The following is a 13,954-nucleotide window of genomic DNA, read 5'->3' as shown; positions in this document are numbered from 1 at the left end:
TTTATCTGTTGAACAGCGGCTATGCCTATATGGCAGGGTAAAAATATTTTTGAGTAAAATTTAGCATTTTTAGAAGTTTCTTCTCCAGAAAAATTCCTTTTAGCTTCTTACTGGAATATTTTTTGTCTAACGTTTTGTCATCTTATATGTCTCAGCTTTTACACTCTGATAAGCACCCTATGGTTGTTTTCACAATGTGTATAAATTCTTCATATCACTTTTGACATCTTTCAATAGCACATTTACAAGACTGATTATTCTATTAGTGCCTTCCTGCATTAGATATTAAGGAACATAAAGACAGAAATACAATAGATGTTTTGTATATTAAACTTTTACTCAGCATCTTTACTGAATTCTCTTATTGATTCTAGTATCTGTAGATTCATTTGGATTTTCCATGTATATAATTTGTCATCTGAAAAAATAATACCTTTACTTGACCTTTCCAATTCTTATACTTTTAGTTATATTAATTTTAATGCCCAGGACTTCCACTATAGTATTAAATAGGTTAGAACAGTATGCACATTTTGTTTTTGATTCCAGAGGCAAAGTTTTAATATTTCACTCTAAATACTGTAGTTTTTGCAAATACTTTTGTCATATTAAGAAAATTCACTTGTGTTCAGTTTGCTAAGATTTTGATTACAAATGAATATTGTATCATATTAAATATTATTTAGTTATTAATGATTTTTTCTCCTGTGTACTGTTAATGTGTTGAATAACATTTCTGGAATAGTATTCCTGGTGTAACCTCAACTAAGCTATGCTATATTATCTTTTAAAATTATCACTGGATTCAGTTTGTTAATATTTTGTTCCAGATTTTTGCATCATGTTATTGGCTTATAATTTTTGTTTCTTGTAAAATCCTTGCCAGATGTTGATATCAAGACTATGTTGATGTCATAAAACTAGACAGAAAGTATATATGACTTTTCTATTTTCTTGAAGTGTTTGGTTTTATTTATTTATTAAGAGTTTGTAGAATTTATCAGTAAGGCCACTTTGGCTGTGAGTTTCTTTGTGAGGAGATTCTTATTTAATAGTTATATTCTTTAAAATATCTAGAAAAATTCAAATATTCTATTTCTTCTTGTGTCAGTTTGTTAATTTGTACTTTCATAGTTATTTTTTCCTTTCATCTAAATTTTTCATAGTATAATCTTTTATTCTGTGGGATCTGTGATGAGGTCTCCTTTTTCATTCCTGATATTATTTATTCCTGCCTTCTCTCTTTTTGTACTTGACTAATGGTTTGCCAAGATTATTAGATATGTTTGTTCCAATTTTATTATATACTTATATACTTCTACTTATTTTGGGTTAAGTTGCTCTTCTTTTTTCACTTTTTGAGATAGATCCTTAGCTCATAGATTGTCAACTATTTTTTCTTAAAAACTATATGCATTTAAAGCAATAAATTTCTTTCCATTTATTTTCATCTACAGCTTTTTATCTACCACCCAAAAAATCCTTAAGATGGTCAACTGAAAAAAAAAAGAGCTTATTAAAGTAGCTGATTACTGAGGAAAAGAGAAAAATAGTTTATGCTACCACAATGATCAATAAAACTGAATTTTATTTTAAAAATCCTAAACATATCGGTTACAGAAATATTATTACATATATACAAGTAACGTAATAGTGCAAATATTACATATCTTGGAACAATCTTATCATGTAACAAGTAGGACTTGTATGAAAGAAAAAAATCTTTAGAGGTCTGAGAATAACACAAAGGATTCAGTTATCAAATTAGACTTATGAGAATCAGAGATTTTACCCAGTATAAAATTTCACTAAAAATTTAAAGGTACAGGTAATTGTGAAACACAGAAACGTAGAGAAGTCTGAGATTACAAACATAGCTCCAGAAAAGATGTGAATCATGTCCACAACCTCCTATACTCCCACTTGCCTTGGCAACTTACACATTTATTAATCCCTCATAAAATGATTTTGAATTTTATATGACTGAAAATTTTAGATTGTATATATTGAATTGTTGCTAGTTTTAGTATATAAATATAATGATGAGGATTATTTTCTACCATTTACCAAAGAGCATAGGACACAGCTTAATCAATCAGTTAATTAATTAATATATATGACCATCTATTTCCTGCTGTTGCTTTTGGTGGTTTGGTATCACCTGCTTGGCTTCAAATATCTTAAATATCAATGGGGACTATTCTGAATCCTTTGGCTGCCTTGTGATTTTCAATGTAAAAGCAGGAATGCCAGGAATCTCTTGCCTTGGGCAAATATGATGAACTTGAGCCAGAAGAATACTGGGTCCATGGGGACTCACTTTCTAAATTTCCCTCACAAAGTTTACCATATCTACCTCTACCTTGCCCTCCAGTCCACAGACCTCTCTCCTCTAGAAGAAAAGAACTCTATTCCATTTCATTTGAGAATCAGAGCTGGGTGGAGGAAAGCAGCCAATTGCTTTATATCTGAATCTTAACCACTGCTGAGCTTTACTGTACTTACTATTTATAGACATAACTGGGAATAGAGTTTTAAATAGTGTCCTACGTCTCTATGGATAGAATGGCTGAGCTTCTGTGAAAGTGGTGTAAGGGGAAATGGATTTTGGCTCTTAATTTTATCTTTGTAAGTTATGCTAAAGTATCTTTGCTTCTGTATATATCAGATAAGTAAGTTTTGCTATTAAGTTTTAATATTCTGTGAACTTTAGATTGCAAAAAACTCTTTCCAGCTCTACTGGAAAGTGGATAAGAGTGGTTAGACAAATTATATAAACTCTTTAAGCTGCAATTTCCTCATCTTATTAAATTGAGGATCATATTGTTTATTTCACTTAGTTAATGTTAATGAGATATATGTATATAATGTTTAATATAGTAGTCAGCACTTTTAAAAGGACTCAGGTAGATGTTAATGTGATGATTGTTATTGTTATTCCACATCATGTTTATCTTATATTTAACTTAAAAAAATCTTTTCATGTATTAATTAAAGGTGACTAATCTATGATCATTTGGATTTTTAGCATCTCCTCCACTATTTTTTTTCTTAAGGATGGACAACATTTGTTAGATTGCTTTTCCTTAGGTTTTTAGTGACCTCTTAATAGGAAAGCTCTGAGCTGGAAGGATAAATGGGAAATGGCTATTCATTCACACATCTCTTAGGGACTTAGTTGTGTAATATACTATAGCACAAGAATGAAGTATGGTGACTGCTTCCAAGACATTCATAACTTACCAGTTGGAAACAAAAGTTAAAAAAAATTACTTTTATCATTGGTGTCAAAAAAACCCCCAAAAAACCGGGGCTTCTCTTGGTGGCACAGTGGTTGAGAGTCCGCCTGCCGATGCAGGGGACACGGGTTCGTAGCCCGGTCCGGGAAGATCCCACATGCCGCGGAGCGGCTGGGCCCGTGAGCCATGGCCGCTGAGCCTGCGCGTCCGGAGCCTGAGCTCCGCGACGGGAGAGGCCACAACAGTGAGATGGCACGCATACCGAAAAAAAAACAAAAAACAAAAAACCCACAAAACACTGAGAAACAACTGTAAGAGTGTAAAAGAAGGGTGACCATTGACTTGAAATATTTCCCTAAATATATGCACCTAATTTATTATGGAAGATGTTTCAATCACTTGGGACTGTTATATAATACCTATAACCAAATTCTGTACATAGAAAATATTTTTTTTCTTTTTTTTTCTTTTTTTGCGGTACGCGGGCCTCTCACTGTTGTGGCCTCTCCCGTCGCGGAGCACAGGCTCCGGACGTGCAGGCTCAGCGGCCGTGGCTCACGGCCCTAGCCGCTCCGCGGCATGTGGGATCTTCCTGGACTGGGGCACGAACCCATGTCCCCTGCATTGGCAGGCGGACTCTCAACCACTGCACCACCAGGGAAGCCCCAGAAAATATTTTATATATGTGTTTAATTGCATTATTAATGACTGGGAAAAAAACAAGCATTGAGAAAGAATATATTATTAAAATGCCAAATTACTTCAGAACAGTGCATTTCTACTCTTGACAGTAAAAAGTCATGTCAGCAATTTTTATACAAAACACAACACCATAAAATATTATGCTTCCTTGTTTAGAAAACCTGCTGAAGGCACAGCAGAAAGTAAACCCCAACAACCTGATGATTCTCACAACATATCTATCCATGTTAAAAAAGCACGTGGTGGCCATACTTTATATGGACCAAAAACATCTGAAGAGAAGTTAGTAGAATTCATGGCTATCTTAAAGAAATTGTAAGTATTTTAAATATATTAATTCTTGTAGTTGAGTAATTCTTTTGAATAGATTTTTTTAAAAGTTAGTTGTTTGCAGCTAAGTGTACTTTATTTACAAACTAGCACTAATGATTGATTCAGGAGAGCTGGAAATACTGGAGACTGATTCTAGATGAGTGCAATTTTCATCAATTCAGTCTTCATGGCATAGAATAGATATGTTGGTACTATATCCAATTGTGGCACATCATTTTAATTTTAAGTTGCAAGCAAAATAGTTGTTATTTACTGATTATGCTAAACCAAAATTATGTTTAAGATTTCACTAACTTATGGTTAGGCAGTCCTTCACAAATTTAAACTGTCTTCCCCAACAAAGAGCCTTTAAATAAATTTACCTCATATTCTCTTTAATTTTCTGGAGTGCTTTGTGCTGTGACTGGGGTACAACTGTCTGAAGGAGATGAAGATGGAGAAAAGGGGGATTAAATCTGGGTGGAGGCTGGTTATTAGAGATGGTGTTGGATTTGTGAATACAACTAAAGTTGAAAGGAAACCATGGTACAGTGTTGGATACTGGAATTGAGATTGACAATAGAAACAAAGCCAGAAGTAAAAGTATCATACTAGAAATGAGGCTAAAAGACCAGTAGGGTGGATGAGAAATGAAAAATCTGGTATTTATGTTTAGAGAAATACACTATGAATTCTATGCCATAAGTACTTTTCTTCAATTTTAATGGCAAGTTTGAGAAAATATGGTCAGAGCTTCCAGGAACTTTGAGAATGGTCAGATTTCTGATGCTTTTACTTATAAGAATGACAATAAATAAACACAGCAAAGACTAGTTACTTTATAGGAAAGCATGTGTGAGGGAATTGTAGAGAGGGACATCATAACCATCTGCCATACAGGGGTACAGTTAAACTGGTAAGCTGTAAAAAATAGCAAATTTAACTAGAATGTGTTCAGTGAATGTGTTAAAAAATATACTTGTTAGAAAAATCACTACAGCACTAAAAGTTATTGGAGCTATATGATGCTACAGCAATTTTCATTCTTAATGAAATGTCAACCATAATGTTGAATAAAAAATGTACTGGATTAAAAATTTTAAGTGTCTAGAAACCCATGAATCACTCACTGCTGATTTCAGATTGTGCTGGGCTGCAGAATTTTCAATGGATTTTCAATCCTCATCTTTCTGAAAATTAAAAGGTAGCAGTTTCTGGATAACAAAAAGTTCTTATCTTAGATGCAGGAGGAACACAAGTGGCTATGGTTCTCCAGCAAGGTGTCAAAATACTAGGAAGTAAATCTACATTCAAGTCAGGATGGAAACAAGAAATGGGTGAGAGCCAAGCACCATGTGAGCAATGGACTGAAGTGAAAAGGGGTCATGGTAGAAGGTTATCTAAACACAAGGGAGAATGAACAAAGAAGCTACTGCTACATCCTGATGTGGACCTCAGTGGAGTCCATATAACAACCAGTCTCCAAATACTGTAACAATAGATGCTGGGACAGTGGTAATCTCCAGAACCCACTTCTCACTCACATGTGACACAATGGGTGGGTGGGTGGGCAGAGGAGATCCTGAAGTACTGCAAGCTTCCACTTTCAGTGGCTCAGAATTATCCAAATGTGACTCTTCAGAATGAGGGTTTTGACTGCTGTCAATGAGTGGGGCTGTGACACCCACTGAGTTAAATAGCAGAGTAAATGAGGAGGAAACTCACTTTTATGAGATGTTTAATATTCACACAAAGCCTTAAAATCTACACATAAGATTTCTGATTGAATCCTTACATCAGTGCTTTGAAGTGGATATGATAAACTAGTAAGTAAAAGAGCAATGAATGTGCTAAATCCACAATCTATGACTGTTCTACAGACATGAATTTTATCCTCTTGTCTGCTTGGTATATGAGTGAATTTGTTTACTATTACTGTGTAACAAATTACATAAATATAGTGGCTTGAAACAACATACATTTGTTATTTCTCTGAACAAAATTTAGCTGTTCATGTCTCAGAATACTTCAATCAAGGTATCTGCCAGACTATATTCTTTTCCAGAGCATGAGGTCCTCTTCCAAACTCACGTGTTCTTGGCAGAATTCAATTCCTTTTGGTTCTAGGACTGAGGGCTTTACTTTCTTCCTGGCTCTAGTTGAGGGCTCCTCTTAGCTCCTAGAAGTCACGCAGGTCCTTGCCATATCATTCTCTCTCAGACCTTCTCACAACATAGAAGCTTAAATCTTCAAAACCAGCAATGGAGAGTCTCTCTTTCTATGTCTGTGTCTCTGTCTCTCTCTCATTCTGCTAAGATGATGTCTTATACAACTTAACTAAAGGCTTCATATTCCATCACCTTTGCCATAGTCTATTGGTTAGAAACAAATCATTGCTTTTGCCTCCACCCCCCCAAAATGCAGGGAGAGGTGACTGAGGGTCCCCTTGGGGTGTGCTAGCCATATTTGGTAACATTATAAATCTCATTGTGACTCTGTTAATCACATTTGTAATGGGTCTGTATGCTTTATGTATTCACACAAAAGTAGTTCAACTAAAATCTGTTTAACTGATGGATAAGTTGTCTTGTCTGTAAGCCCTCTGTTTATCTTTAAATGAACCATGATCAGATCCACAGACTACTTGAGTGATGTCATTGAATACATTTAAAAAAGTAACTACCTTATACTCTCTAAAATTCTTCACTTTGTCATCCTACTTGAAAAATATTTTAAAGTATTTATTTAATTAATAAATTTGTTTGGCTGCACTGGGTCTTAGCTGTGGCACAAGGGATCTTTAGTTGCAGCATGCAAACTCTTAGTAGCAGCATGTGGGATCTAGTTTTCTGACCAGGTATCGAACCTGGGCCCCCTGCATTGGGAATGTGGAGTATTAGCCACTGAACCACCAGGGAAGTCCCCCTACTTGAAATTTTAACAAATTAATTTTGAGTAACAGTAGCCTCTTTTTAAAGAAATACAAATATGCTTGACAAGATTAAGAATATCGATTATTGATAACTTGATTATTTTGGCTTAATCATATCGATTACTTCTTAACTTATACTTCAGTTCAGCAACTCTGAGTAAACAGTGCTAGATGGGAGGAAGGATAAATGATGTTGAAACATTAAAATTGTTGCAAAGGGCACGTATGGGGGATGTCACCATAGAGGAAGGGTTTGAGTAACTACAGTACACTGTAATAGGGAAGTGTGTGTGGAGAACAGACAATGGGAGGGAGAGATGAGAGAGAGAAAAAAGAGAATTGAGAAACTTTCCGTTAAATTTTGTATTTTGAGGTATGTCAGATTGAATATAAGCTTACCATATGTGTTAGTTAAATTTTGGATTGTAAACAACAGAAACCGATTCTGGCTAATTAAAACAAATAACCAAAAAAAGGAAGGGGGTAGAGGGGGAACCTGTGGAAGAATATTGGATAGCTCCCAAAATGGAGAAGAAGTATTAGATGCTGGATATGATATGCACCTCTGGATATCTTTTTTTTATTTTTAAACTTTTTATTTTATATTGGAGTATAGCCAATTAACAATGTTTTGATAGATTCAGGTGTACAGCATAGGGATTCAGCCATACATAAACATGTATGCTTTCTCCCCCCAAACTCCCCTCCCATCCAGGCTGCCACATAACGTTGAGCAGAGTTCCCTGTGCTCTATAGTAGGTCCTTGTTGGTTATCCATTTTAAAAGTAGCAGTGTGTACATGTCGATCCCAAATTCCCTGACTATCCCTTACCCCCATCCTTCCCCCCTGGTAATCATAATTTTGTTTTCTAAGTCTGTGAGTCTGTTTCTGTTTTGTAAATAAGTTCATTTGTATCACTTCTTTTTAGATTCCACATATAAGGCATATCATACAATATTTCTCTTTGTCTGACTTACTTCACTCAGTATGACAATCTCTAGGTCCATCTATATTGCTGCAAATAGCATTATTTCATTCTTTTCAATGGCTGAGTAATATTCCATTGCGTATATGTACCACATCTTCTTTATCCATTCCTCTGTTGTTGGATATTTAGGTTGCTTCCATGTCTTGGCTATCATAAACAGTGCTGCAATGATCACTGGGGTGCATGTATCCTTTCGAACCACGTTTTTCTCCAAATATATGCCCAGGAGTGGGATTACAGCATCATATGGTAGCTCTAGTTTTAGTTTTTTAAGAAACCTCCATATCGTTCTCCATAGTGGCTGTACCAATTTACATTCCCACCAACAATGTAGGAGGGTTCCCTTCTCTCCACACCCTCTCCAGCATTGGTACAACATTGGACTCAATCAGGTACAACTATTTTTGATTGGGGGTTATTAGGCTCACACTTTAGTTTCAAGGATAGGGAGTCAGATTGTTGTAGTTTGTTTTCAATACTCACCTCTTGAATAAATGCTGATGGGGGCTGTACATTATAATTTACAATTTTACTGAAGTTATATTCAATTGGTAAGAGATAGCATTTCAAAAGAGAAAGTATTTCAGAAAGAGGGGAAATGGATCATGAATAAACAATATTAAAAGCAATGAATTAATATATGGCTTGGAATTTTAATTTATAAATAATTTTGATTTTATTCTTCATTTATTAATGAATTCAATATATACTTTTGTATTCCCACATGTTTCTGAACATACCCTTGGTATTGGGACTGCAGTGGTGAACAGGCAATATTTTTGCCTTTATGGGGAGCTTATGTTCTAATGTAAGAGAGATAATAAACACATATATATTATGTTAGTGATAAGTATTAGAAACAAAAACTAGTGCTGAATAGGTGTATAGGGCATGATGGAAATGATTAGAGAAGTCAGATAATTTAATGAAATGAGAGAGATAGTGAGTCAAATATCTTGGAGAAGTGAATTCCTGGCAGAGGAGACACAAGTGCAAGAGCTCAGGATGGCAATGTGCTTTGCAAATTGAAAAAAATTAGCAAGGGAGGCCAGTGTTATGAAAGTGCCTAAATGAAGGGAAGAGTTGGTGGAAATGAGGCTTCAGAGGTAGCTGAACCAGATCACTACTTAGGGTCTTGTAGGCTGTGGTACATTTTTAATCTTGGTGTGATAGACAAAATGGGAATTATGTGTTTTGATTTACATGGTGATGGGTCATGTGTGGAGAGTCCATTGTGGGTCCCAGGAGGAGATTTGGATGACCTGTCAGAAGACTATATGGAATTGGTCTAGGCAAGAGATGACTGTGGCCTGAATTCTGTTTTAGGGAGTACAATATGACATGTAGAATTTGATTTATTTTTTTAAAAAGACATGAGCTAGTTGATAATGGATGGTGCTGGAGCGTAAGGCCCATACCCGGTGTCATAAGACAACTCTCAGAATGAGAGAAAATATTTGCAAATGAAGCAACTGACAAAGGATTAATCTCCAAAATATACAAGCAGCTCATGCAGCTCAATATCAAAAAAAAACAAACAACACAATCAAAAAATCGGCAGATCTAAGTAGACATTTCTCCAAAGAAGATATACAGATTGCCAACAAACACTCGATAAGATGCTTAGCATCACTAATCATTAAAGAAATGCAAATCAAAACTACAATGAGGTATCACCTCACATGGGTCAGAATGGCCATCATCAAAAAATTGACAAACAAAAAATGCTGGAGAGGGTGTGGAAAAAAGGGAACCCTCTTGCACTGTTGGTGGGAATGTAAATTTATACAACCACTATGGAGAACGGTATGGAGGTTCCTTAAAAAGTAAAAATAGAACTACCATATGACCCAGCAATCCCACTACTGGGCATGTACCCTGAGAAAACCATAATTCAAAAAGAGTCATGTACTACAATGTTCATTGCAGCTTTATTTACAATAGCCAGAACATGGAAGCAACCTAAGTGTCCAGTGACAGATGAATGGATAAAGATGTGGCACATATATACAATGAAATATTACTCAGCCATAAAAAGAAATGAAATTGAGTTATTTGTAGTGAGGTAGAGGGAACTAGAATCTGTCATACAAAGTTAAGAAAGAAAGAGAAAAACAAATACTGTATGCTAACATACATATATGGAATCTAAAAAAAAAAAATGGTCTGGTGAACCTAGGGGCAGTATAGGAATAAAGACACAGACATACAGAATGGACTTGAGGACACGGGAAGCAGGAAGGGTAAGCTGGGACGAAGTGAGAGTGTAGCATTGACATATACACACTACCAAATGTAAAATAGATAGCTAGTGGGAAGCAGCTGCATAGCACAGGGAGATCAGCTCAGTGCTTTGTGACCACCTAGAGGGGTGCGATAGGGTGGGTGGGAGGGAGATGCAAGAGGGAGGGGATATGGGGATATATGTATAGCTGATTCACTTTGTTTTACAGCAGAAACTAACACAACATTGTAAAGCATTATACTCCAATAAAGATTTTTAAAAAAAAAAAAGACGAACTGAACAGTTTTCAATTGATGTTCCTGGAAGCATATTAGATTACTTGCTCAACTTGACCACCAACAAAGAGAATGCTGGGCAATTCATCTAATGCTCTCACATGTTCATATTTGATTACATTGCCTATAACACCACCAGCTTTAAAAATACAATTATGGATTTCTTTGGTAAAAATAATTGGTTTCTTTATAAATGGCTAATTTCTGGGAAGAAAAGTGTTGTGCATATGTATTTGTGGGGGCTGTAGAAAGTGTAGGAGAAGAGACAAATTTATAAATGAGCGGTGAAAAGCAGTTTAAGATCTTCTGAGAAAACTTGGCCCAAATGGTTTTTCTCCAATTAAAGATGTTTCCTTTGAGGGAATGAGGCATCTGAAGATCTTTATGTTTCAGTGGAGCAGTGATGCAAAGCCACTTCTCAGGAATGACTCAGAGGAATTTCTCCCTAAAAGGACATGAGGATTTTTGCTTTTTAGATTCAAGCTTTTTAAAATGCAAATGCAATATGGTTCTTACAGTGCTGTTTTCTAGTGAAATGGCGTATAAGATGAGGAATTGTCATCTCAAACTATGTTTTAGGTCTACATGCTATTGAGAGAAAAACACTTTGCGGGTTATTAATTCTGTTAAAAATACAGAATCAGGTTATAAACTAAGTGAAATTGGAAAGGCCCTCTCCTCTAGAAAAGAAAGTCTTTATTTGAAGCTAAAAGAGAAAGTAAGACAATAACGAATTGTGTAAATGCTAAAAGTAATTTAGATTTCTGACAGAAACAGTGATCATTTATAATAATGGAAACTAAAAAAAGAGAGCTATCTGTGTTAAGGAGATGAGTTAGCCAAGGACAGAGATTAAAAACTCATTGACAGATTTACAGTATAGAAGAGCAAGGCACTGAGTCTTGGCCCACCAATGACAGAGTTAAAGTTACATTCGGGATGCACGTATTGCAAAATGCCTGGACTTTGGAGTCAGGAAGAAATGTGTTCTGAACTGGGCTCCTCTAGTTATTAGTTGTATGACCTTGGGCAAATTTCTACCTCTTGATACATAATTCACTAATCTATAAAATGGGCACAATTATTAACCTCAGAGGATCATTGTTGTGAAGCCTAAATGAAGTTAAAAATGTAAAGCCTCACAAATATTACTTGGTCCATCATAGGCCCTTTGTACAAGTCAATCTTCCCTTTCCCAAAGAATCTTCCATATCATGATAGAATTTTTTTATAAAAGCTGCCAGTGATATTTTTGTACTGGAGTTTCAGAAGTTACTAATTGGTCACAAATTAACTAGTGTTTAAGAAAATTATATCTTTGTATCTTTCTTCTACTGTTTGGAAATAAGCAAATGCGCTCAATTACATAGTTCTTGTAAAAAAATTTTTTTCACTGTATAGCTGCATCTTAGTCCATTTGGGTTGCCATAAAAAACAATACAATAGACTGAGTGGCGTAAATAACAGAAATTTATTTCTCACAGTCAGTTCTGGAGGCTGGGAAGTCTAAGATCAAGGCATCTGCAGATTCCTTGTGTGGTGAAGGCCCACTTCCTGGGTCATAGGTGGCCCTCTTCTTGCTTTGTCCTCACATGGAAGAAGTGGTGAGAGCTCTCAGGGTCTCTTCTCACACTCGTTTTCCAATGTGTGAAACGGGGGTTCCCTGAACCAACAAGCAATTCAACTCAATTTTGATGCTACCTACTCAGAGATAGCATCAGATTTCACAGCTTTCGGGTTCAGTTCTACAACTACTGTCTTTTCTCCATCCCATCCTCCCCTTTCAGACACCAGTTGAAAGCCTGTGCTTCTGACTGACCTACTACAGATTAGAGGTTCCCACAACTCCCTTCTTGGACTTCAGATACCAGTCACAAGTCCAAATTGTTACCTGTACTTCTGACAAGTTGACTATAAATCACAGGTTCCCATGGTCCCTTCCTTGGGTTCAATTAATTTGCTAGAGCAGCTCATAGAACTCAGAGAAACAATTTGCTTACTAGTTCACTAGTTGATTATAAAAGGATATAACTCAGGAACAGCCAGATGGAAGACATCCATAGAACAAGGTATGTGGGAAGGGATGTGGAGCTTCCATGCCCTCTTGGAGCACACAATTCTCCCCAAATCTTCACATGTTTATCAACCTGGAAGCTCTCCAAACTCTGTCCTCTTGGCTTTTCATAGAGGCTTCATTACATAGTCAAGAGTGATTAAATCATTGGCTATTGGTGATTCAATAGCCAATGGCCCTCTTCCTCCCTGGAGGTCGGGGTGGGGTGGAGAGGTGAGGTGCTGGGGGTTGGGGATGGAGGGTAGGACTGAAAATTACAATCCTCTAATCATATGGTTGGTTCTCCTGGCAACCAGCCCCCTTTCTCAGGTGAAGTCCAAAAGTCACTTTATTAACCTATCAAGAGACATTTTTGTCACTGTCAACACTTAGAAAACTCCAAGGGTTTTGGGGGTTGTAAGCCAGAAACTACAAACAAAGACCAAACATATATGAGAAATAGCTTTTGGTCATCTGAATGACCAAATCTATATTGCTTATAAATCACAATATTGAAGCCACTAATCCCATTCATAAGGGCTCTACCTTCATGACCTAATCATTTCCCAAATGTTCCACCTCCTAATACCACATCACATTGGAGCTTGAGATTTTAACATAAATTTTGGGAGGACATAAACATTCAGTCCATAAGATATATGTTATTTCAACATAGATGTGAATGTTAAAGCTGAGACTTATTGCCTTGGGTGACTATTCATTTGTTCATTTCAAGTTAGAATCCTTTTTGTCATAGAAATATTTTCTAGGTATTTGGTATAAGTGCTTTCTTACTATATTAGATTTGTAAGTGTAATAGAAAGCACACGTCATGCATTGAGAGATCAGAATGGATAACTCCAATGGGAGTTTTTATCATGTTATGTATTACAGATTTAATGACAGAATAGAGTATGATGCTTTTAAAATATTTCTTATGACAATTGCTGACATTATCACAAGATGCAAATTTTTGTTAAAAATTTAATGTCTGGACATATAAAAAACATTTCTTGCCTTCCTAATGTAATTATTTAACAGTCTATTAAAGTCATCTTGAAAGTTAGTTCTAACTTTATCAAGTAAGATGTCTTAGTTACATATGTATGAAATTGTGGATTATACATTTGGACAGAATGCCTTTATACCCAAGAAGCTGTTATCTCATGGCATGAAGAACTATTTTGGAGAGATTTAAAAAATAAGT

At 35.8% G+C, this 13,954-nt stretch overlaps 1 protein-coding gene across 1 annotated transcript in view; it reads left to right on the top strand.

The window, feature by feature from the left end:
- CNBD1 (cyclic nucleotide binding domain containing 1) overlaps positions 1–13,954 on the top strand; it is a 387,744-nt gene that overhangs the window by 48,294 nt on the left and 325,496 nt on the right. The window contains 1 exon segment of the mRNA XM_027089778.1: positions 4,098–4,256. Coding sequence (XP_026945579.1) covers positions 4,098–4,256 — 159 coding nt within the window.

This window comes from Aethalodelphis obliquidens, unplaced genomic scaffold (assembly GCF_003676395.1).
Source record: "Aethalodelphis obliquidens isolate GAN/ISIS:26980383/991018 unplaced genomic scaffold, ASM367639v1 scaffold68, whole genome shotgun sequence".
Classification (NCBI taxonomy): domain Eukaryota; kingdom Metazoa; phylum Chordata; class Mammalia; order Artiodactyla; family Delphinidae; genus Aethalodelphis; species Aethalodelphis obliquidens.
Note: the sequence above shows the minus strand (reverse complement) of the source record. Positions and strands in the feature narration are given on the sequence as shown.